The 23656-nt window shown below is 50.3% G+C and overlaps 1 protein-coding gene across 6 annotated transcripts in view; it reads right to left on the bottom strand.

Moving 5' to 3' along the window:
- EYA2 (EYA transcriptional coactivator and phosphatase 2) overlaps window positions 1–23656 on the bottom strand; it is a 205769-nt gene that overhangs the window by 65912 nt on the left and 116201 nt on the right. For all 6 annotated transcript variants that reach the window (XM_053927001.2, XM_053927002.2, XM_053926999.2 and 3 more), the window contains 2 exons: window positions 5389–5456; window positions 3165–3342 (listed from right to left, as the gene is read on the bottom strand). In XM_053927001.2, the coding sequence (XP_053782976.1) occupies window positions 3165–3342; window positions 5389–5456 (246 nt within the window). The remainder of the gene's footprint in view (window positions 1–3164; window positions 3343–5388; window positions 5457–23656) is intronic.

The raw sequence follows: 23656 nt of genomic DNA on the forward strand, positions 1-23656 counted from the left end.
TATTCATTTAGCGCCAAAAATTTCCCTTTAATACTGCTTTAGCAACATCCCATAAATCTTGATAAGTTGTGCTTTTATTTTCATTGAGTTCAAAATACTTTTTCATTTCCCTTTGAGGTCTTCTTTTGACACATGGTGTATTATTCAGGGTTCTCCAAAGACACAGAGCCAATGTAATACGTATTATATCGGAGAGAAAGAGAGATTATACAAATGTGCTCACTCGGTCGTAGAGGCTGAGAAGTCTCACCACCTGCCATCTGCGAGCTGGGGAACGAGGAAAGGTGGTAGTATGATTCAGGCTGAGTTCAAAGGCCCAAGAACCGGTGGAGCTGACGGTGGAACTCCCAGTGAGGGGCTGAAGACCTGAGACTTAGGTGGTCACTGATGTCAGTTCTGGAGCCCTAATGTCTGAGGTCAGGAAAAGATGGACTTCCTACCTTAAGAAGCAAGCGAGACCGCCCTTCCTCCGCTTTTCTGTTCTCTGTGGGCCCTTGCTGGATTAGGTGTTGCCCACCCAGAGCGGCGACAGTGACCTTTTCCACTCAGTCAACTGATTCAAACGCTAACCTCTTCTGGAGACTCCCTCACAGGCACACGCAGAACCAAGGTTTCACCAGCCGTCTGGGCCTCCCTGAGCCCAGTAGAGTGGACTCACAAAATTACCCGTCAGGCATGGGTTATTAAAAGGGTGTTATTGAGCTCCCAAAGATTTGGGAATATTCCAAGAACGTTTCTGTTCTTTATTTCTAATTTCATTCTACTGTCTTTCAGAGGACATTATTTTTAGGAGTTGAATCCTTTTAAATGTAATGAAACTTGATTTGAGGCCCAGAATATGTCTATGTTGGTAAATGTCTCCTGCATACTTGAAAAAAATATGTCTTTTGTTGTTGTTGAGTGAAGTGGACTACGGACCGTCTATTACAGCTAATCTTTTCTTTCCACTCTAGTTCCCTCCCCAGAGAAAATGTGAACCATCGCTTTTAATCCTTTCAGAAATTTCCTGTGCAAACATGGGTTTTCAACTACACTTACGCTTAAAAAACCCCCCAAGATTACATTATACCCACAGCTCTACACTTTGTTTTTCTCCACCTCTCATATCACTCAGCGAGAGAGATAAACGGTTCACTCTTTTTAACAGATGTATAGTATGTCACTGGTGGATACGCCACGACTTATTTAACCCGACTCCTGTTAATGGATCTTCAGGTTTCCGGTCTTTTGCTACGATGCTGCTGCAATATATATGCTTTTTACTGAAGTCATTGGACCTATGGGGGGATTTATTTTTAGAATAAATTCCTACAAGTAGAAAAATTGGGGTAAAGAGCACAAGCATTTTAAATTTTGTTAGAGGTTGCCAAACTGCGCAGAGAGCCTTCCAAGTTTCTTCTTCAGAAATTTAAAGAGTTTCTCCTTCTATTGCCTAAAGGAAATGATCTAAGAAGTTAAAAAAACCTCCTCCAACTTCTTTTTAGATAATTTGTATCATACTTAAACATTTAAGAAGAAAAAAGTTCTTAAGCCCCCACTCCTGATTTGTCTTTTCTCCTGAGTAACGTCAGATGTTCAGGTTTTGCCCTCTACATCAGCAAATTGCCCGGCAATCTTCTGCAAATTGTCGGGCCTTCGCAGAACTGTGAACGCACGTCCCTGTGTGCTGCCCTGCGGCGGGGCTGGGGGCTGGGGGCTGGGGGCTGGGGGCTGGGGCTGGGGCTGGGGCCAGGGAGGCGCATCAGGCAACACTGAGTGAATATGATCTATCTGTAAGATAGAAACCTCTTGAGCCGCTGGGGTTTTGAACCAACCACTCAAGAAGATCCTGGATAATGTCAAAAGTGGAGTTTTTATGGGAAAGTTTAAGAGCATGTGTGAGTGTGGGCGCCTGTGTGCATGCGCTCTTCCTTTACAACAAACACCGGGGAGGAGAGACGAGGTCTCGGTCACAGCTGACGATTATTTATGTCATTAGATTTTATATGAGCTTGTTAGACACACAGTAAAAACCATCTCAACCACTTATCATGGAACCTCAGACCAAGGAAGGAATGAAGAACAGGGGGAAACAATAAAGGAAAAATTCGAAGAGACACAAGGAGCCTTTCTGTTTGCTCCTGATAGAGAACAAAATTGACCTTCCCACATGACCCAAATTCCTAAGAAGTCGGTCTTTGGGATCCAGCGCATCATCAGGTCACAGAGGGATGGGGGCCTTTGTGCGATTTCCTGATTGTATGTCCTTTCTGAACCCAGTGTGGGGAGGCCACTTTTTGAAAAGCAGGATGGTCCAAGATACTTCAGGATTATGCCGAAAACAAAGTTTGTGAAATTTCATACCCTTCAAAGAAAGCAATCTGGGAATGGTTAAATAGATATGACACCTTCATTAAATACTCTGTAATGAGATCACAATGACCAAAATCCATGCTCAAGCCTTAAATCCTCAAGAGTCGACTTAAACGTGCTTGACTGCGTTGTCTCCATATATCATCAACCCAAGGACAGCGAACTCACCCCCAGGGAGGAGAAACACGAGGCCAGAAAGCAACAACGGCACCAAAGCCCCCAGGAACCAAAGAGGTGGGTCTTCTCCACTGTTCCTTCTCTAACCACCGAGCCACTGACATGCACTGAATGCATGTCCGCACCCATCGTGCTCGCCGAGCTTCTGCAGAGCTCCACGACATCAGTAGGTTTCAGACAAGACAAAAACGTCAATGACGTTTCTTCCCATTTGGACGTCCTAATGTATTGCTGCTGTGTCATTCAGTGTTGACCAGCCCAGACCATCTCACAGAGGAGAAGACATGGGCACGGGACACTTGTGGAGCGAACGGGTGAGTCCGCAGGCTGATGAGTTAGCTGCACAGGGATCTACGTCACCAAGGGCCAAGACGTGGACTCTCCCGAGTGATGCTCAGAATCTAGGTGGGGTCCATAGGCTGAAATTAGACTTTTTAGGTAAAAATTTCTGACTTTTATATATGGTGCAATTAAAAACACACACAGACAAAGAAAAGCCAACAAAATACACCTGAAGGCTGGATTTAGCCTTTGGGTGACCAGTTCATTACAACTGGGACTGACGTCCAGTCCCTCCTTCCTGTAAGAGCAAAGGCCACAGCCATGAATGACCTTGTGACAGTGACTGTACATACCCGCAAGCGACTCAGAACTCTGGTTGGGGACATTGTGCGACGTGTCCTGGAGGACGTAGGTGGACGTGGAGATGGGGGACGGGCAGATGCTGCTGGCCGGGACGTACGGAGGACTGTAGGAGGAGCTGTAGTACTGGGAGTACTGGCTCTGGGGGAAGCCAGGGTAGGAAGGGTAGTCCTGCAAAGGGAGACACAGAGGCAGTGACTAAGGATGGTGGTCTGGTCTTGGGTCTTCGGCTGGCAGGTCACAGGCTGACGAAGGCAAGGAGCCTCATGGGATGGGTCTACTCTCTCTGTCACCCATAGAGCAAATGCTCTCTGAGGGCAGGGACTTGCCCCAGAAGCAGACCCTAAGAGAAGGATGGGGGATGGAGGAGATACCACTTGAAGAGTGGAGAAGCGAAGTAGGGAAAGAAGAGGGGAAAGCAGGTAATCCAGGGGCTCTGAGGTGGGGACTGGAGGGAATTCTCCCCCAGAAACGCTGGGATGGTATACCATTATCTCAAAAGGATCTCCGCAAGGAGCAAGGGAGCTGGGTTGTTGGTGCGCCAACTCCAGCCAGTCTTTGAGAGCAGCTTCCGGGGGTTTCAATTCTCCGGCTCTTCCTGCCTGCCCTCGCCATTGGTTCTAGAAAACACCAGTGGGCCCAGGGATGCAGAGATTGGCAGCCGGAGGTCAGCAGGTGCACCCTGAGGGACACGGGTGTGGCCCTGACAGCATCCCTCTTGCTCATTGCTGCATCCCCTGGCCTGGGACAGCGGAGGGCACATACAGGCACTCAATTAATACTTGGATACTAATTAACAAATGAATGGCTAATAAAGATTCCATGCCAAGGAGACTAGGTGACATTTTAGGTTCATAAGCGGTGCAAATACAGCAGTACCTACATGGCATTAGGGATCTAGAATCTTCCATGAGGGAGTTTTGGAGATCAAAGAATGCCAATCCTCTTTCATCAAGCTTTGCCTAAACCAACGAGACATTCCGACTCTCCCACAGTAGTCATGGTTTTAAATATTCTGCTTCATCATCACCATAAACCACAGCTTCTCAGCTCTGTGAGGGACGCGTGGGAAGTTCAGCTTCTTGGGCCCACCACCGAGCTGCTGCCTCAGAGTTTCTGGGGCGGCACTTGGGCAGTCTGCGTTTCGGGCAAGCTCCACGGTGGAACTGACCGACACCCAGAGCACAGAACCGTGCCTTAAAAAGCACTCTCGTGTTCACAAGTATCGTATCTGTATAGTATACCGAAAATAACACGAACACGAACGAAACAACTTTCACATGTTGCAGGGTTAAGGTTATTTAGGTTCTTCAGCTCACTGAAGAAATAGCGTGTTCCGTGTATTTCAATCTGTTTAGTATTCCTAAAGCCCATCTACCCTGGGTGGTTTCTTGTTTTTATTTTTTAAGCCTCATTGAGGTTATGTTTATTGATTTTAGAGAGAGAGAAAGGGCGGGGGGTGGTGGGGGGAAGAGAAAGAAACATTGATTGGCTGCCTCCTGTATGCATTTCGACCAGGGATTGAACTCACAACCTAGGTATGTGCCTTGTCTACAAACTGAACCCGCAACCTTTTGGCACATGGGGTGATGCTCCAGCCAGCCAAACCGCCTAGCCAGGGCTGCCTCGGGTAGTTTTAACACTAGCTCGAAGGCATGTTGATCTTTTGTTTTGAATTAATTTTAGACTGAGAGCAAAGGTGCCCGGATAGCGGAGTTCCTAGATGTCTTCTGCAGGTTAATGCTGAGTTCACTAAGCGAAACCAAGAGAACCAAACTATGAGCCAGCACTCATCTTTACAGCGTTGATGCAGTTCGATTCAACCAGCATTAATAAAGCCCCCGCTGTGTGCTGGGCACTCCACACTGGGATACAGAGGCCAAGAAGATAAGACTTGTACCCTTGAGAAGCTCCCAGGCTGCGAAAGGGCACACACACTTGCACTCATATATTCTACACTCAACAGTCAATGCGGGTCTTGGTCGCAGGTCAACATCGCCTCTGGCATCTTGGAAACCTTCTAGGAATTCCACTTTCTCTGCCTCTGCACTGTATCTTTCCAAGGGCCACTTACACAATCTCCCCTGTGGTAGCCAAACGCAGGGGATAACGGACCAGATTTCTGGTGGGGGCTGTGGGCAGGAGGAGGCATGGCGGGTGCCCTGGTTGAAGAGGACTCTGCAAGGAAAGAAACGACTCGGCAACTGGTGGGTGTACCTGGTGCACACTTCCGAATCCGGCCGCGCCGGTCAGCCCGTTTGCTCCTTGATAGATCCCCGCCGTGCCTGCGGGAGAAAGGGACAGGGGGACAGGTGAGGTTCCTCACAGTCAGAGGGGGTGGGGGGGAGCGGGATGCCGCAGAAAGGTGGGGTCTTTGAGGTCCCACAGGTTGGGATGGAACCTGTGATCTTGGCAAGTTGCCAGACCTGTCTGCACCTCCGTTCTCTCAATTCATGAATACAAGTAATAATACTTCCTCAAAGAATTGTGGTGAGAAGCAAATGAGATCATGCCTGCAACACAGTTTGTGGTCATAGACAATTGTGCTTTTAAAAAACTGTGGAAACTGCACCTAGAATTTACTGTTCTAACTATCTGATTCAAGTGTGCTGTTCAGTGGCACTCGGTACCTTCACGTCACCGTGCAGCCATCGCCACTGCCCACCTCCAGAACACTTTCCATCCTGCAAAACCAGAACCTTTACCCGTAAGACAAAACCCCCACGTCTCCCACCCTCGGCCCCTGGCACCCACACGTCCGCTCCGTCTCTGTGAATGTGACCACTTTAGGTACCTCACAAAAGCGGGCTCATACAGTATTTGTCCTTCTGTGATGCTTATTTCGTTTAGCACAATGCCTTCCAGCTTCATCCCTGCTGTGGCACTTGTCTGAATTTCCTTCTTCTTCTGGCTAAATAATATTCCTTACGTATACACCATATTTTGTTTATCCCTTCAACCATTGGGGGGCCCTTGGGTCGATTCCACCCTTTGGCCATTGCAAAGAATGCCGCTTTTGGGGGGTATATTCTATAGGCTGTAAAACGTCCCCTTCTAAGTGTCAGTTGAATAACTTTTAAAGTAAAAAACCTCTGTCACTATGAGGCAGTTTTAAGACATTCCCCCCCACCCCGCAGTACCCTGGTGCCCCTTTCACCAACCCCTGCTCCTGTCTCCAGCCTCAGGCAGCCAGTCATCTGTTGCTGATTCTAGAGTTTGCCTTTTCTAGAAATTTCACAGAAATCGGGCCATACATGTGCACTTCTATCTGGCCTCTTTCTCTTAGCAGAGCGCTTTAGAAGCTCATCCATCTCTTAATGTGCATCGGTAGTTCACTCCTGAATAGTGTTCCACGGTGTGCACGCACCACGTCTCACTTTCGGTTGTCAGGGATGCTGCTGCTGTGAGTATTTGCAGGCTCGCCCTTGTGTGGACACAGGTTTGCATTTCTCCCGGGCAGATGCCCAGGAGTAGCCCTGTGGAGTCGTGTGATGAGAGGATGTTTCTCTTTAGGAATGGGGCACACTGTCTTCCAACGTGGCGGTGCCAGTTCCCCACGTGACCGTCCCACCAGCAACGGAGGAGGGTTCCAGTTTCCCAGCACTCCTTTGCTCAGCCTCATGTCAGTCGGTCCGTAGCGGCACCTCGCTGCGGTCTTCAACAGCGTTTCTCTGAAGACTAAGTACGCTGGGCACCTTCTTGTGTTTATGGGCCATTCAAATGTCTTCTTGGATAAAGATCTATTCAAATCTTTTGCCCATTAAAAAAATAGTTAGGTTTATCCTCATTACTGAGCTGTAAGAGTTCCTTACGTATTTGGATAAAGGTTCTTTGTCACATATATAATTCGAAAATATTATCTCCCAGTCTGTAGCTTGTCTTTTCATTTTCTTAATGGTGTCCTTTGGAGAACAAACATTTTTAAGTTACAATTTTTTCTTTTATAGATCTTGTTTTTGCCACCTAATACAAGGTCATTAAAATTCTTTCCTATGTTTCCTTCTAAAACTTTTATAGTTTCAGCTCCTACATTTAGGCATGATTTAATGTAAATTAATTTCTGTGTACGGTATGAGGCGAGGGTCTAAATTAACCTTTTCGCACGTGGACAGGCAGGAGTTCCAGCACCACTATAAAAGTTTATTCTTCTTCCCACTGAATCACGTGGCACCTCTGCCAAAAATTAATTGCCAGGAAGTGTGAGAGTTTAGTTTTGGACTCTCTTCTGTCCCACGATGTCTCTGTCTTCCACCAATGCCACCCAGCCTGGTGGCCCAGCCGCACAGCAAGTTTTGCGATCAAGTTGTGTCCACATTTTTATCTTTCAAGGTTGTTTTGGCTGCTATGTATACATTTAGTGCTTACATGTCAAGTTTAGAATAAGCTCATCAATTTCTATGGCCCGGAAGGAAGTGGTGCAACATTTTTCAGCCGTGTCAACCCAGAATTTTATACCCAGAGAAAGCAGCCTTCGGGAGTGAATGGGAAGTCCAGACATTCTCAGATGAAGGGAAACCGGAAACCTGGCACAGCAAGTCTACCCTGAAGGAGTGGGCACAGAACGTTCTCGAAGCAGGAGATCTGTAAACAGAAGGAATATTGCAACATCCAGAAGAAAGAAAAAGAAAAGGGAAAGCACGGGGGTGGGGTAAACGAAGCCTCCTCTCTGCGTGGTTACGTCACCGACTCAGTACACAGTCAGGTATACAACACTCTGCCGTCCAACCTTTGGAATGACTTTTTCCAAAGTGTTTTGTAAGTACATTAAATATTGAAATGGTTCCAAAGGCTGATCTACAAAATAAATGATACCCACGTGTGGGGGTAAGGGGGTACGCGCTGGGCACTGGGACGGCTGGGGAGATGTAAGCTGCCAGTAAGTGCTCTCACAGGGAGCTTGGGGGGCCCAGGGAAGGGGTCTGCAATGCCAGCTGGGGAGGGGGTGGGAAGGGGCAGGGCTGGGGCCAGGGAAGGCTTCCTGGAGGAAATGACAACTCAGCTATTTCTGAAGGATGAGGAGGAGTTAGCTGGATACAGAGAGTGAGAACCAGGAACATGGCCCCACCTGTGCATTCCCTCCTGAGCCCCGCGACGTGGGGGCCTGTCGAGGGCCCAGAAACCACAGAATCTGTCCGCAGCCGTGTGGCCTTCTGGGGTCCCACTCTGTCCTCAGAGGCCTGCCCGGACACATCTGGCAGGTTTAGGCCAGCCTATTTCATTCAGGGTTATTTTTGGGGTCCTGGTTGCCATGGCAATCCTACTTGCCAAAACCTAGGAACACACCTGTCTTAGGAAGTCTCCTGGAAGCAGTGTTTTTTCACCTGATTTCTCTTTTCTTTTGTGTCAACCTTCTACCTGATGCCTCAGGGCAGGTTTGCAAACAAAGTCCCTTGGGACTCTTTGTCCCAAACACCTCTTGTTTGTTTTCATCTTGGGACCCGGGAGAATCTGAAGAATGGACAGCTGAACAAGCTGCAGTTTGCTGAGGGCCGTCACAGAGCCCCCATGGTGAGAGAGCCATCCCCTGCTGGGGGGGCGGCCAGGAGGAAGAGGCCGTGTGGCTCCAGAAAGGTGGTGCCAGTAGGTGGTCCCTGGAGGGCTTTGTAAAAGCACGGCCCCAAGCTGAGATGGGGAACACCGACTTCTGGCCTCCGTCTGGCTGGGGGAATGCCCATTGAGGGCTGGGGAAGGCAAGGACAGGAGGAGGGAAAGATCCTTTTTTAAGGTGATGAGGGCCAGGGGCCCCCCAGTATTCACTCACCCCTTTTCTCTCATATTAACAGAATCTCTGCTTTTAAGCTGGATACACGGATGATTAGAATAAATGTTACATCTCCCAGCTTCCCTTTTGGCTGGTGCGGCCATGTAATGAGTTCTAAAAGAGGACAGGGGAATTTCCCTGACTGGTGTGGCTCAGTGGGTTGCGCGCTGTCTTGCAAGCCAAAAGGTCGCTGGTTCGATTCCTGGTCAGGGCACATGCCTGGGTTTCAGGCCAGGTCTCAGGTTGGGGGTGTGCAACAGGCAGCTGACGGATGTTTCTTTCACACACTAATGTTTCTTTTCCTCTCTTTTTTCCTCTCCTCCCCTCTCTCTAAAAATAAATAAATAAAATCTTAAAGAAAAAGGAGTGAGGGATTAATGTGTGGGACTTCCTGGTTGTGCCCTTAACAGGCAGGGATGGGTCCTCCCTCTCCCCCGGAATGGGGCCAGTCCTCTCCCTCTGTCGTTTTTGACGTTTTTCTCCTCATCTCCCCTCCCCCTGTGGAATTTTACTAGTACAGATATACTGTGTATGTGTTCAGTTATTTGCATACATTTGTGCTTAACACAGACGAAGAGTAAGATATTGTTGCCCCCCTCCCTGAGTCATTTTTTCCTCTCTGGGTGACATGTCTCCTGCTGAATGCACGTCCCAGGGATTCATGTGCACTCTGTTTCACACTAGTTAAGGAAACCCCACTCTTCCGCCACAGTAAGCATGGGAGTACTGGATCACACGGCGCCTGGAGGGGCCGCTGGTGTCAGGAAAGGCCTCCTCGTCACCGGGGGCTGTGATGTGCGTGACTTGTTCCACGTTGCTGTCCACCCTCCAAGGCAGATATTGTCACTCAGTTTGCAGGAACTCGGTGTCGGAAAAGTTCCACAGCCTGCCCAACAGCATCGGCGACTTTAAGCGAAACAACGCACAATGAAACCAGTTTTCCCATGGCTGATTGGTAGAAACAAGAGTTAGGTTCCCACGGCACACTGCTGGTCCCAAACACAACACCAAATTTCTAAATAAAAGACCCCAAACACTTCTAATATTAAACATTACAGTAAATATGAGCAATAAAGACCCTAAATACTCCTCATATTAAACACTGAAATAAATGTGAACTACATACACACATTTAAGAAAGATGAACAGAAACAAGTAAGAGAATTCTTTTCCAACCCACTTATTCCAGTTCAGGGTTGAGGACGGCTGGAGGCGGTCCTGGCAGCTCAGGGTGCAAGGCAGGGCCCACCCTGGACAGGACGCCCTTCCATCACAGGGCGCACTCACACACTCACGCAGACTGGGACAATGTAGACACATCAGTTCACCTCACGTGCACGTCTGTGGGGTGTGGGAGGGAACTGGAGTCCCTGGAGAAAACCTGCACAGACCTGGGGAGACCGTGCAGACCCCACAGACAGCGGCCCCGGCTGGGATCCGATTTATTTTCTCATCAATGTTGTAATAACGTTATTCGAGGACCGGCTATAAGTGCATAAGAGTGGCCGCCCACCCGTGGGTGAGCTCCTGTGAACCTGGCACCAGGTGCGAAATCAGGAGGGCACTTGGGCGCCTGCTAATTCCAGGTAGACTTTACGGGGCGGGTCAGACAACGGGAAGCCATATGCACACGGGTATGATTAGCGGGGAGATACTACAGGAAATGCTGAGGAGGTGAGCGCTTTCTGGATGTTTCTCCTCCCTTCCCTGCTGAGACAGCACTCCCGTAGTGGCCGGCCGCAGGTGGGCGATTTGATTTCACTCTTCCTTCCTCCACCAGTGACTCCTGACCACGTAATCACAGGCAGGAGGTGGCAAGCGGGTGCGGGACTAGGGGAGGAAGGCGAGCAAGTCAGGACAACGTTCTGGCAGACTCTGGGACTGCTCCTCACACAGTCACATCAGGGTCACGAGCCCCGAGCCGGGGTGCCCAGGTGGGCAGAAGAAACAGCAGAAATGAGTCACCCAGAGGTTAGGCTCAAAGTTCAGGCCCCAGAGTCTGGGAGGCCTTAAGGAACAGGCTGGCATTTCTGAAACTCTCCGTGAAAGACTAGTTTTTAAGTGCTTGCCTCTTTGGGCATGAAGATGCGGGTCCACAGCACCTGCCACAGGCAGTTCGCCGTGTGATCAGACTGCTCCCGGACCGGTGGACACCCTGTGCTGAGCCGAGTCCTTGATCACGTGCTTGGACGTTGGGGCAATGGCTAACTGCCATGCAAGTTTCTCACTCTAACTCTTCGTTCTGTGTTTACGTATCGCAGGCCAGTCACAGTTTGTGGACGGACCCCTGTTGTTGGGTCAACTAAGAATCGGACTGATGTAGGCAACTGGCCTAATGAGACATGTAAGGGGGAGCAATTCTCCTGGCTACAGAAAAGGGATAGGGCAGGAGGGAAGGGAAAGGAGTAGGCAGAGAATGGGGGTGGGCATGGTGTCCTGGGCAGAGGGATTCTATTCTCTGTGCCCATACACAGCTGCTGAGAAAGCAGCAAGATCCCCAAATTGGAGTGGCTGTGTGTGCTGAGTCTGAGATAGGCAGAGCCCAAAACCTGGTAGGCCCAGCAGGTGAGGGACACAGCACAGTCACAATGATCAATGGTGACTGACACAGGGCTTCAGTGTTGGGGCACAATAGGAGATGGTGGAGACTGTGGCAAACTGGAATACACAGTTTCTATCTAACAGGGTGGCAGTCTGTAGCAGATGTTATTTGGCATTCCCAACTCTTTTCTGTCTTGCTAGCTCCTTTTGTTGCTTTCCCAGTTTCTCTTGAAGCTCCAGGATGCCCATGAATTCTAGTTCTGGCTAAGGAGGCTTCTGGGAAAGACTTCTCTTTTATTTCTCTGTTGGCTCCTCCCCTAGGTTATGTGAGGTTGTAATGCCTGGAATTACAGCAGCTGTTTAGGGACATGAGGTCACAAGTATAAAACAAAAAGGCCTATATACTGAGGCTGAAGGAGTGAAAGGATGAAAAGAACCTGGTCCTTGAAGATATCACTGAGCTGCCAAACCAACCTTGGGATCCAGATTTCTTGCTAAATACACAATAAATGTCATTATAGTTGAGCCAATGTTAGTTGGGCTTTTTGTTACTTGCAGCCAACAGCATTCCTAACTGATACAATGCTCCTCAGCTCCAGCCAACCTCTGTCACCTAGAAATGTGAGTCAGATGTAGCCAGGGCTTCTGATTTTTCAAGAGAAATAAAAAATTGGGGTTTGTACATAAAATTACCCAATTTTTAATCTGGGCAACAAATGCAAAATAGTTGGACAAATCAAAACCAAAAATATGTTAACAAGTAGATGTGGCCTGTGGATTTCTAGTCTGTGACCTCTGGTCTAGCAGGCAGAACAACTAAAGATTCTTGTGCCCACCATGGGGCAGACACAGCAGTGAAGAGCCCAGACTGGAAGGGGCCTTCTGGATGAAAAGAGCGGAGGATTCAGCAGTGACCTGGGTCCCACTGACAGACAGAGGCCTGGAGGAGCCCCCGGCACTGCCACACACTGGCACAGAGTAAGATCCCAGATCCACGGCCAAAACTCTGAAGAGTTTGGGGAAAGCCCCCAAAGACTAAGATGGAACTTTCCCACCAGCCCAGGGACACGGTGGCTCAACATAGAAATTATGTTGAAATGCTGAAAACAAAGTCAGTTCTATTTTTTACGGCCTTGAGCTTGCAGATTGAGATTTACAAATTTTACACAAGACACAGAAGAATTCTTTATGTCCCTGGAACTGTGCCTCCGGCAATGTCCGTCACCTGCCACGGCAGCCCGCCACCCCCTTTTGTTATTCTGCAAGACGTTAGGTGCTCACGGGGAGTTAATCCAAGTTCATGGGCACATCTCCTCTTTAGTTCACCCAACACCCATCTTTTTCCATTTCTGTCCTCTCACTCTCCACAGGTGAGAATTCCAATGTCTACGCATATCCTTTTGTTTTGTATGTGTTCTTGGCAAAGAGGGCGCTAGTGTTCTGTGGGCAGACGCAGCATTTCGGACGCTAGTGTTCTGTGGGCAGACGCAGCATTTCTGTAAATTCTGTGTGTTACATTCCACGTGGCTTCTTAGTTCTTTTCACCCACCACGAAGTTCTCAGGCTCCATGCGCGCTGCCACGAGAACGCGCCGCCTGCTGCCCCCGCCGCCCAGGCCCCCCTCGCTGGCGTTCTGCATCTCACTCCTTCTCTCTGTTCCGAGAGATCACGTGGGACCCCTCCTACTCCTCCCACCACCACAAGGCTGCCCTGTGGGCCTCTAAGTTTCTTCAGGATGTGTTCCCAGTGGGGCTGCTGGCCCCGAGGTTGTACAGACCCAGTGTCCCTAAGGCCTGGGAGAGCTCTCTGGTCGGCTGCCAGGTGCCCCCGCTGCCCCCAGTAGTGCTCATAATCGCTCTCGCTGATTTCTGCTACCCTAACAGGACTTCCACGATAGCTCACCTGTTGTCTATAATTTACATTTCTCTGTTTCCTTGGGACTCTGCACGTCCGTCCTCCCAGACTTCTCTTCCTTGCGAGGAGGCGGTGACAGCCACCATGCACGCCTCTCTTTCTTTTCCCAGGCCACGCTCAGCCTTCACTTCATCCAAGCCCCTGGAAGCCTCTGTTACTGGCGTTAGCAGTGGGACAAATAACAGCAGCCCCCATTTACTGAGCACTTATTACCTTCCCCAGGGCCAGTCATTTTGCATGCTTTATCTCATTTAATTTCCACTGCAGCCCTAGGAAGTGGGTCCCATTAGGAAGTAGCAGAGCCAGAGTTCAGGCCCAGGTCACCCTGACTCCGAAGCCCAGGCTCCGGGCCAGCGAGCGGCCCTGCCCTCTGAGCAGCTGTGGGAAGTGGCACAGGTCCCTGCCTGCCTCCGTGTTTTCAGGTCAACTTGATTTCACTGTCCCCCAGAGGTTTGACATGCCACCCCAGGCAGTACAAAGAGAGCCTCACAGATACTCTCGATGAGCAAGCATGCCCTCCTCCATGTGACCTGCTTGGAATCCATCTTACGATTTCTTTCCCCACAGCAAAGGGACGTACTGTACCGGGTCCGCAGTGACACTCAAACACGGGTATTCATTCATCTTAATTAAGTCTTACTGGTGCCAGTATTAGAATACAATAGTTTGAAACACGCCGGAACTGCAAGTGAAAATGGTCTGGGTGTGTACCTGGGGGGTGACATAAAAAGAGCTGATATGAAAAGAAGTCAGCAGTTAATGCATGAAATGAAAAAGCCACAGCAGGCAGAGAGGTGCGCCTGTTAAGACACCACCCACCCACAGGCCCCAGCCATGGCCCAGGTTCCAGGACGGGACAAGTCACAGATCTTCATGGGTCACTTTTTCTGTTTCTCTTTATCCAGTATACAAAGTGGGGAAGGCCAAGCCCTGGCCCCGCCCTTTACCTACTATTCATCCATTCAGACATTCACTCATTTATTCACTAAATCTCTGCTGAGCCCCTGGCATGTGCCAAGACCTCTATCTTGAGAAAGAGGCCGTCTTCTTGGATTTTCCAGCCTGGAAGCGGGTGGGAGACAATGGAGAATCCATACATGGCTAACTATTTGCCCTGGCGACTTGAGACAAGAGGCTGAAAGTTCTAGGCCTCAGCGATCCCGCCTGTGAAACGGACCCGAGCAGTTTCTTTATTTGGTTCACCGTGAGGCTTCCGTGAGATAAACACAGAAGGGGCGGTCCCTGCACAGAGCAAGGACTCGATGAATGGTGGCCGGGATTCTCATTCTCCATGTTAGTAATCGCCGCTGGCGATGTCAACAATGGTAGTATCTCATTGATTCATTTTTTTTTTCTTTTTTATAGTCATGGGAATAAAAACATCCAGGGAAGGTTAAAAACCAAACCAAAACAAAACAACCTGGATAGGGCCGAACAGCTGATCCTGAATGAAAACAGAGGGTTTTGGGGATCCAGGTTGTTTCAGGGATCCAGGTGGATCTCTCGGCTTTGAGACCAGCGGTGCCAAATGGCCCGTATGCCAGGAAGAGAGGCATCCACATCCGTCTGCCTGACACTGGGCCGTCCAGTCCATTTGCCATCTTAACAGTCCACACACGCACCCAGGGCCCGTCCTGCATCTTTGCTCCACGTGGAGTCCAGCCCACATCTGTGTTCAATCAAATCAGTTGCTAAATGTCACAATGGCCTCATTCACAGGTAGCATAAAGCATATTTAACTGGTAATAAAACAATCCGCAGTCCTGAGAATGCCCTTTCAGAGAGGCGGCCCTGTCACTGGGCCTCTGCCACACGAGTCAGAATGTTGCCGAGGCAGCGATGGGGGGGTGGGGAGGGGGCCGAAGGGGGCAAGGATGCTGCAGAGGAGACAGCTATCGCATGCGGGCCCATGTGTGAGGGTGCAGAAGGACGTCCAACATGCAGAGCTAGGTGGAAAAAGGCCCGTGCAGAACTGTGAGGCTGCTGAGCACGCGAGACTAAACCTTGCTATGTGCTCATTTCAGTTGTGTGGAGGACTGATGCAGTTGGAGGGCCTCTCGGAGGAGGGGGCAGTTGGGCAGAAGTTAAATGGGTGGGAAGGAGCCGGCCACATGAAGGTCTGGGGAAAGAGCACTCCAGGCCGGGGGAAAGAGCGAAAGGCAAAGGGCCTGAGGTGGGAAGAAGAGCCAGAAAGCGAGTGTGAGTGAAAGGGAGAGAAGGTGAGCAAGGGCAGCGCCCACGGTGAGGTCAGAGGAGTCTTCAGGGGCTGAATTACGCAGGGCGTGGCAGTGGGGAGTCACGGCAGGGCCCTGGCACTTGTTTCTGATTGCAGTGGGAAGCCCCAGCTAGAGACTCTTAAGCAGGGGAGTGACAAGACCTGAAACAACAAGGGAAGGACTGACTGTGTGACTTCCTGACTCGGGGCCGTGGAAACAGATCAGGGGGTCACAGTGGGTCCCAAGAACAAATATTCTTACTGCCAAGGGTCTCCTCTGGAGGGTTCTTGGGAATGGTCACCCATAAAGGTCAGAGTTTCTGAGACAAATTGTAGATATTGGCAAAAGAGTTCACTGATAGAGTGCCCAGGGAAAGCAGAGAGGTTACACATGCCCTACACTGTCCTGGTGGAAATCTGGCAGGGACAGAGTATGTGACCTGGACCCATCACTGCATCACACTCCCGTGCCCACCATGGGCTTTAGGGGTGTGCATCTGCACTAAGCAGATGCAGATAAAAGAGAATCTGCAGATGTTGCTTGGTAAAGAGGCTGGAGCTGCTGCAGCCACTTGGCCACCATGAGGGCCCTTGGGTATTTACATAACTGCCCACCTCAGAAAAGTGCTAACAAACCAATTTTTCACTGATCGGATATGCTAAAAATGTCTGTTGAAAGAACAGGTGGATGATGGAATCGTTCTCCTTGAAGCTCCTCCCCCTCTCATAGGTCTAAATATCATCACCAGTTTTTGTGAGTAGGGCTTCTTCAATGCCCTGCAAGTCTATCCACTTTTCTCCGTCTCCTCCTCCACCAGCTCCACCTCCTTGCCCCCATCATCTCTTTGGTTGGGGACTGCGTGGTCTCCTCATTGATTTTCCTGCCTCTGTCCTGACCTTGGTTCAATTCATTATCCTCTTAGCCACCCCCAGCCCTTTCTCAGACCAGTAAGAGCCGCCCTGGCTTCCTGTTGCATTTCGAACTCCTGCCCGTGTCCACGGGACTGGGGTGTCCCGCCTCTCTTCTAACCTCACTGAACCCTACCTTTCCACCCTGCTGTGGGTTAAACTGCATCCCCTTACAAAGATATATTCAAGTCCTAGCCCTCGATGAACGTGACTTTATTTGGAAAAAGGGTCTTTGCAGATATAATCAGGTTAAAATGAAGTCACAGTGGATTACGGTGGGCCCTAATCCAAAGATCTGTGTTCTCATAAGATGAGAGAAATTTGAACCCAGACGCTCGGAGGGAAGAATGCCAGGTGAAGGTGGAGGCAGAGACTGGAGAGATGAATCTACAAGCAAAGAGACAACAAGGATTGCTGACGACCACCAAAGGCCAGGAGAGAGACAAGGAAGGACTCTCCCCCAGAGCCTCCAGGAAGAACCGACCCTAGAAACACGTGACTTTGGACTTCTGGCCTCCGGAACTGCAAGTGAATACATTTTGTTGTGTGAAACCACCCAGTTTGTGGTTCTCCGTTACAGCAGCCATAGGAAACCCACCCCCACCCCCACCCCCACCCCCACCGCCGCCCTCATTCAGGATGTCTGCGTTTGCTCCTCTCTCCGCCCAGACGGCCTTCCTGTAGCCTAGCGCCCCTCAAATGTCAGTGTGCACAGCAATCACTAGAGAGCTTCTTAAAGGCCAGAGTCTGCAGGTTCGGGCTGCGACCTGAGATTTCTAACATTCTCCCAGGTGATACCGATGTTGCCAGACTGGGGACCACAGGTGGAGGCCCCGGCCCCTCCCACACTGGCTCCCCCTGCCCACCACCACCAGCCAGGTCTCCGCTCAGATGGGACAGGGCCTGGCCACCCCTCCCCCAACTCCAGCCACACCTTACACGCTACCCCAGTTTTGTTTTCTCATTTGGTGGCACTTACCGCCCTCTGAAATCATTGTCCGTATTTAGGGGCCCATTTATTGTTTATCTCACTCCCTCTAGAACATCGACACGAGAGTCTGGCTCAGTGCTTTATGTCCAGTTTCTAGAAGAGCAGGCAGCTCTCTGGAAATCATTTCTGAAAAAAGAAACGTCTGTCTTGTTCTTGGCTCTCTTTTCCGCTTCTAGCACGGACCTGGCACATAACAAACATTCAATAGCTATTTACTGAGTGAATGAGTTTAAAAAGTGAATGAACCGACCATGGTAGTTTCTGATTACGGAGCATGTACCATGTGCCAGGAACTATGCTAGTTCTCGATGTTGGTGCTCCTAGTTCATCCGCCGCCCGACAAGAACTGAAGAAGGCAGGCTCTCCTGTGACCCCTTTTCGACCATGTCACCACTATTTACTGAGCACCTACTATGTGCCAGTCTGTCCTCAGCCCTAAGGACAACACAGCAATGGGCCAGTAGACAGAAATCAGTGGAGCGAGTGTGCTAGTGGGAAGTGGGTGGAAAGGAACAGTACGTAAAATAATGTGTTGTGGATGGCGACAGGAGCTGGAGACCACCTAGGATGGGGGCTAGGTGCGCAGAGTACAGGTGGAGGGGCCGGGGAAGGCCCGACATTTCAGTAAAGGTTGAAGCCCCGAGAGGTGAAGCCGCTTGTAACGTGTAACTCGGAGATTATAAGTGGCAGAGCTGGAATTCGAACCCGGGACTGCCGGACTCTGGGGCCTGTGGTTTTTCATCTCCGTGTTCTCCTACTTCCAACCTGCTGGAATTTCCACCCCACTGGAAGGTTCGTTAACAGTTTCCGCAGGGGTTTGATTTCATCTAGCTAAAAATTCCTTTCTCCCTCTTCCTCCCAGCGTACCCCTAGCGGCTGTACCGGCTGCCAGGGTTCTGGTTCCTTTGCAACCGATGGCCGCCTGCCGGGCTGTTTCAATCACGTTTTTGCGGTGCCAGCCGCGTGCACGGTGGCTATGCTGCGTCGGCAAAGCCCTGCGGAGAGCACGTTTATAACTCCCTGGCAGCCAGGCCTCAGCAGTGAGGGGGAAGTCTGCTGGAGGCCAGGGGCTCGCCAGGGGGCAAAGAGGCCAACATCTGGCTTGTGACAGAGTGGCCATCCAAAAAGCCACAGTCCAGCCTCCGGTCTAAAGTTTCCTGGCAGTAAAGACAACCTCCTCCAAATTGATACTTTTTCAAATAGGGAGGTCAAGTGCTCACCAGAATGACCTCCCATGGCAATCCTCGAACGCCTCGTAAGATCGCAAATCCTACATCTGTCCGACTTCATGGGCAAAAAGCCTCGTAAAACGGTGCATAGTTCTCAGGTGCCCCCGCAGGAACACTGGGCGCGCTCCCTCCCGATGTCGACTCCGCCTGCCTGCTTACAAAGCTGCCCGTTTCCAGTGTTTACCATTAGGAGTGAGGTTCCTTCCGCAGACCCGTAAATTCCAGGTGGGTCCATCTAATGCACCCCAGGAGGATGTCGGAATAACTTACGCAAAGACCACAGCTTCCCTTAAGATGTCTCCCACTTTTAGATCAAAGCCGTCTTGTCCTTGGTCCTAACAGTCATAATTCACTCCTTGCCCTAAAGCCTCATGTTGCTCTTAAAGATCTGATGGTTCAAGCAGCTGCGGACCTGGGCTTTCATCTCGGCTGGATGTATTTCCCCTTCTCTGGTCAGCTCTTCCAATCTTTGTAGCGTAACTTATTTCCAGAGTTCCAGAATTTGGGCGTCACTCTTCCCTACTCCCACCATCACTAGTGGGTGATTTTAAGGCTGTCTTAGAACTCGGCGGGGTGTTCACATTTACAAAGCACATTCTATACATGAGGTCAGCCCAAGGGGTAGACGTGGCCTGGCCATGAGTCCTGCTGAATAGCCTGTGTTTATATTTCCCCCCTCTCTTTGCACAAGGAAAGCATTTACAGCAAGGGGTCATAGGGCATGGGCTCTGTGGGTCAAGGTTAACAGCACCGGTAATAAGAAAGACTGATATCGTGTAGCCCCTGATAAGATGCACTGAGGATATGACATCACTTGTGTGGTCTCTTGGCCCCAAAAGCACAAGCTCAGCCTAATCGCAAGAAAAGACATCAGACAAACCCAAACTGAGGGCCATTCGACAAAATGCCTGACCAGTATCTGTCAAAGTGTCAAGGTCACCGAAGACTGAGGGTGTGTCGCAGATTGAAGACCAGAGCGTCGCCACAACTACATGCCACGTGGGATCCTGGATTGGATCCTGGAACGGAACGTGGACATCTGTGGAAAAACCGTGCATTCCAAACACGGCCTGTGGTTCATGTGAAAGCACCGCAGCGCCGCTGACTCCTGTTTCGGAGGAACGCGTTCCGGTTCTGCAAGATGTTCACGCGGGGAGGGGGAGGGCTGCATGGGAGCCTTCTATATGTCCTTGCAACTTTTCTGTAAATCTAAACTTCTTTTACCGTGAAAAGTAGAAAGAAAGAAAGAGAGAGAGAAAGAAAGAGAGAAAGAAAAGCGAATACAGATTCTGACTGACAGTTTGAATCTGCTACTTACTGGCTACGTGACCCTGTGCAAGTTACTTAACCCCGGTGTGCCTTGATCTTTGCATCTGTAAAATGGGTATGAAAACAGCACCCCCCTGATAGGGTGACTGTGGGAATCAAGTGAATTAATACATGTAATGAGGGGAGAGCTGCACCGATACTCAGAAATGTCGGCGCAAATGTCATCCGCTCTTGGCATCATTTTGCTTGTTGCTCCCGCGCCGCTACTTCCCTTTTGCTGGGAGAGAATGAGGTGAACTAGGGACAGTGATTCCGTATCCTCTGTCAGCATATCAACCCGGTCTGTTTCGTGATATCTGCCAGGGAATTGCTGCCCAATATTTTAAAAACACAATAATTTTATATAAAAGTCCAGATTTTACACTATATTTGAACAACAAAGTGGGGGAAGCTCTGGAAAATTGGGCCTATTTTCTCACAAGCAATCATACACTGCAGTGAGTAGTGTATACTCATTTAGATGGAGCATGTGCTCTCCATGTGACCACACTCCCCTCCCCTCCCTATTGCCCCCCCAGCACTAAGGAAAAATTCTACCTTACAGTTAAAAAAATGTTTCTGTGCATCTGCAGTTGGCTGAATAATGCTCCTCAAAGATGCCTATGTCCTACATGACAAAAAGGACTTTTCAGATGAGATTAAATTAAGAATCTCAAGAAGGCGAGGTTACCCTGGATTATCCAGGTGAGCCCAATGCAGTCACAATGGTTTCCGTAAGAGGGAGGTAGGAGGGCCTGCATGAGAGAGGGGATGTGACGTGGAAGCAGAGGTTGCAGCGATGTGCTTTGAACACGGAGGATGGGTCCAGCAGCCGAGCACTAAGGGCAGCGACCAGATGAAGTGGAGTCTCCACTGGACCCCCCCCACCAAAGGAGCCCGGCCCTGCTGAAACTTCGATGTCAGATTCTGACCTCTAGAACTGGAAGATAATGAATTTGTGTTGTTTTAAGCCACTAAGCCTGTGGCTTTGTTACAGCAACAGGACGTGAACACAGTGCTCACATCGCTAGCGAAGACAAGGAGAGAAAAATACAGCAGGGGCCGTCCAATTTTCCTAGGCTGCTCAGCCCTCTCTGCTCACCGGTGTGACCGGTCCTGTTCCCGTGGGCATTTGTGTTTGCTGCCCCCAGGCCAGGAGCCTCTGGTCGTTCACTCACTCGCTCGCTCGCTCGTCCATCAGGCGTGCAGGCTTCGTAACTACTGACTGAGGATACAATTCAGAACCACACAGTCCCTGCCCTGGAGGGTCTCACTGTCTAAGTGGGTGTTCGAGGGGATTAAACACAACATGTAAGCTTCTAACAGAGAAAAACCATGGTCTTTGAAAATACACAAAATACATTTTAGAAAACGGGCAAGGCGCCCCCATGTTATTTAAGTTCTGTCTTCACGGCAACCTGGAGGAAATAGATTTCATACCCCAACACGACTATCTTGAAAGTGAAGCTCGGAAAAGTAACGTATTTAAGGTCGCGCCGCTGGTCAGTGGCAGGCCAGCTCCAGCGGGAGCCCAGGCTCGCTCCCTTTCCCCATCAGCAGCACACCAGGCTGCTGAACTCTTCAACCCACCTAAACAGGCTGCACTTAAGCAGTGGCACATGTTATAGTGACCGACCTGGCCCGGAGCTGGCCCTGGGCTGGGCTGTTTGTGGTCGCAGCCACTCTGTGACACGTTATGAGCAGATGGAAGGACTCGTCCAGAAAAACCAGACCAGCAGTGACTCCACACTTGGCTGGGAGGACTTGGACCCAATCCACACCCAACAGGAGCCTCCTATCAAAGCTCACACACTGGACACTGATACCAAGAGGGCTGGGAATTCCAGGGGACAGCTGTAGCCGATGCTCTGTGCAGAGATGACAACAGACGTGGCGGCTGTCATCCTTGGGCACTTCCACATCAGCCATGGGTGGCGGGGCCTGGTCACTGCCCCCACTGTTCGTTCCTTCCTTCTCCTGCCTGGTACCAAAGCGTGTTTGAGCTGGCCCATGGCTATCTTGAATAAATACTACATCTCCCAACTTCCCTTGCAGCCAGCACGGCCAAGAGTCTGAGACTCAGCCAATGTCATGTGACTAGAAGTGCGGTTTGCACACCTTAAAAGGCAGGGATGGCTCTTTCCTTCCCCCTCTTCCCCTTCCCTCGGGATGGTCCAGGCCTGGTGTGAGCCACCCTGGGTCGCGTGGGTGAGGGCAGCAACTAGGGATTGTGGAACAACAAGATGCCAGGGGTTTTGGTCCCTAACTCTTGCAGCTGCTCACAACAGTCTGTTACAGAAGAGAAAAATAAACTGCTACCCTGTTGCACCCCTGTTAATTCTGGTCTTTGTTACAGCAGCTGAGCATGCCCCCCACGCTATTCCCAAACCCTCACACGCCGCGGAACCCCAACAAGACTCTCAAAGACGAGGTTCTGCCAATTTTCTGAAAAAAGTCTCTTTCTTTGACGGCAATTCCATTACTTATGTAGGAAAAGTCGGTGGGGAAGAAGGCAGGGGCAGCCCCAGACAGAAGTCTGTTCCCGTGACAAGTCCACGCGAACACGGCATTCCAGCCACTCTGAAAACTTATGAGAAGTTTTTGAGATAGAATGTGGTAGGTTACCTTTCAATAGGGCAGGGAAGAAAGTAATTTACAGTTGTTCGTATGGAAAACAATACACTAGTTAATACATAACAACACAAGCATAAACGCTGTTTCGTGTACTCACACCCGTAAACCTGCCGTTGCCCCGCCCTGTACGGCTGCCGGCAGCCCCTCTGAAGCCTGTCTTCAAAGCCAGCCCTCCCATCTGGGACTGGGGCCCCTTTCCCCCTCCCTTCTTGAGCCTGGGCTGGCCTTAGGACTTGCTTTGACCGACAACATGTGGCAGAAGTCCTCTTCTGGAACTTCCAAGCTCAGGCCGTCAGAGAGCTGCTAGTTCCCACCTTCTTGGTCCTGGCACCCAGCTGCCATGCTGTAGGGAAACTGACTAGACACGTGGAGGAAGAGAGGCCACGTGGAGGAGAATCAAGGTGCCCTGCCTACGGCAGGATCAAAGAGGTTAAGAAACTGGTCAAAGACCACCCACCTGGAAATCGATGGGGAAAGTGCTAGGTCAGGCCGAGTCCCAGATGGAGGAGGAACACTGCTTTCCGGGAGCGGTGTGGTGTCGTAGGAAGGGTGCTGGCGGGACGTGTGAATGGTGGGGTCCACACCCGTGGCCACGGGCAGCTGGAAAGAAGTGAGACCGGCTCCGAGGCCACCTCCTGTTCTCGGCTCTCGCTGCAAGGCACCTGACACATTCTTCCTGAGACTTCATGCGACCTTCCCAGGTGGAACGTTTGCTTCCCCTTTTCAAACATTCCCTTTCCATGGCTTCCCTGCCTGTGCCTCCCGTCGGGCTTAAACAGACATCTGCACCAGGGTGAACTTTCATTCCCCTGGAATAGGTTTGCCAGTAAAAACAAAAGCGGCCTCAACATGCAGAAGTTCAGAGAAAAGCCCTTTTATGGGAAAATATAACATTCATGCTCTTGAGCACTGAGCTCTGTAAGAGAGGACGGACGTTCTTTTATCACAGCTCCATCGAGCTGGAGGAGGTCTGAGGGATTAAC

Source organism: Desmodus rotundus, chromosome 6 (genome assembly GCF_022682495.2).
Source record: "Desmodus rotundus isolate HL8 chromosome 6, HLdesRot8A.1, whole genome shotgun sequence".
Lineage (NCBI taxonomy): Eukaryota > Metazoa > Chordata > Mammalia > Chiroptera > Phyllostomidae > Desmodus > Desmodus rotundus.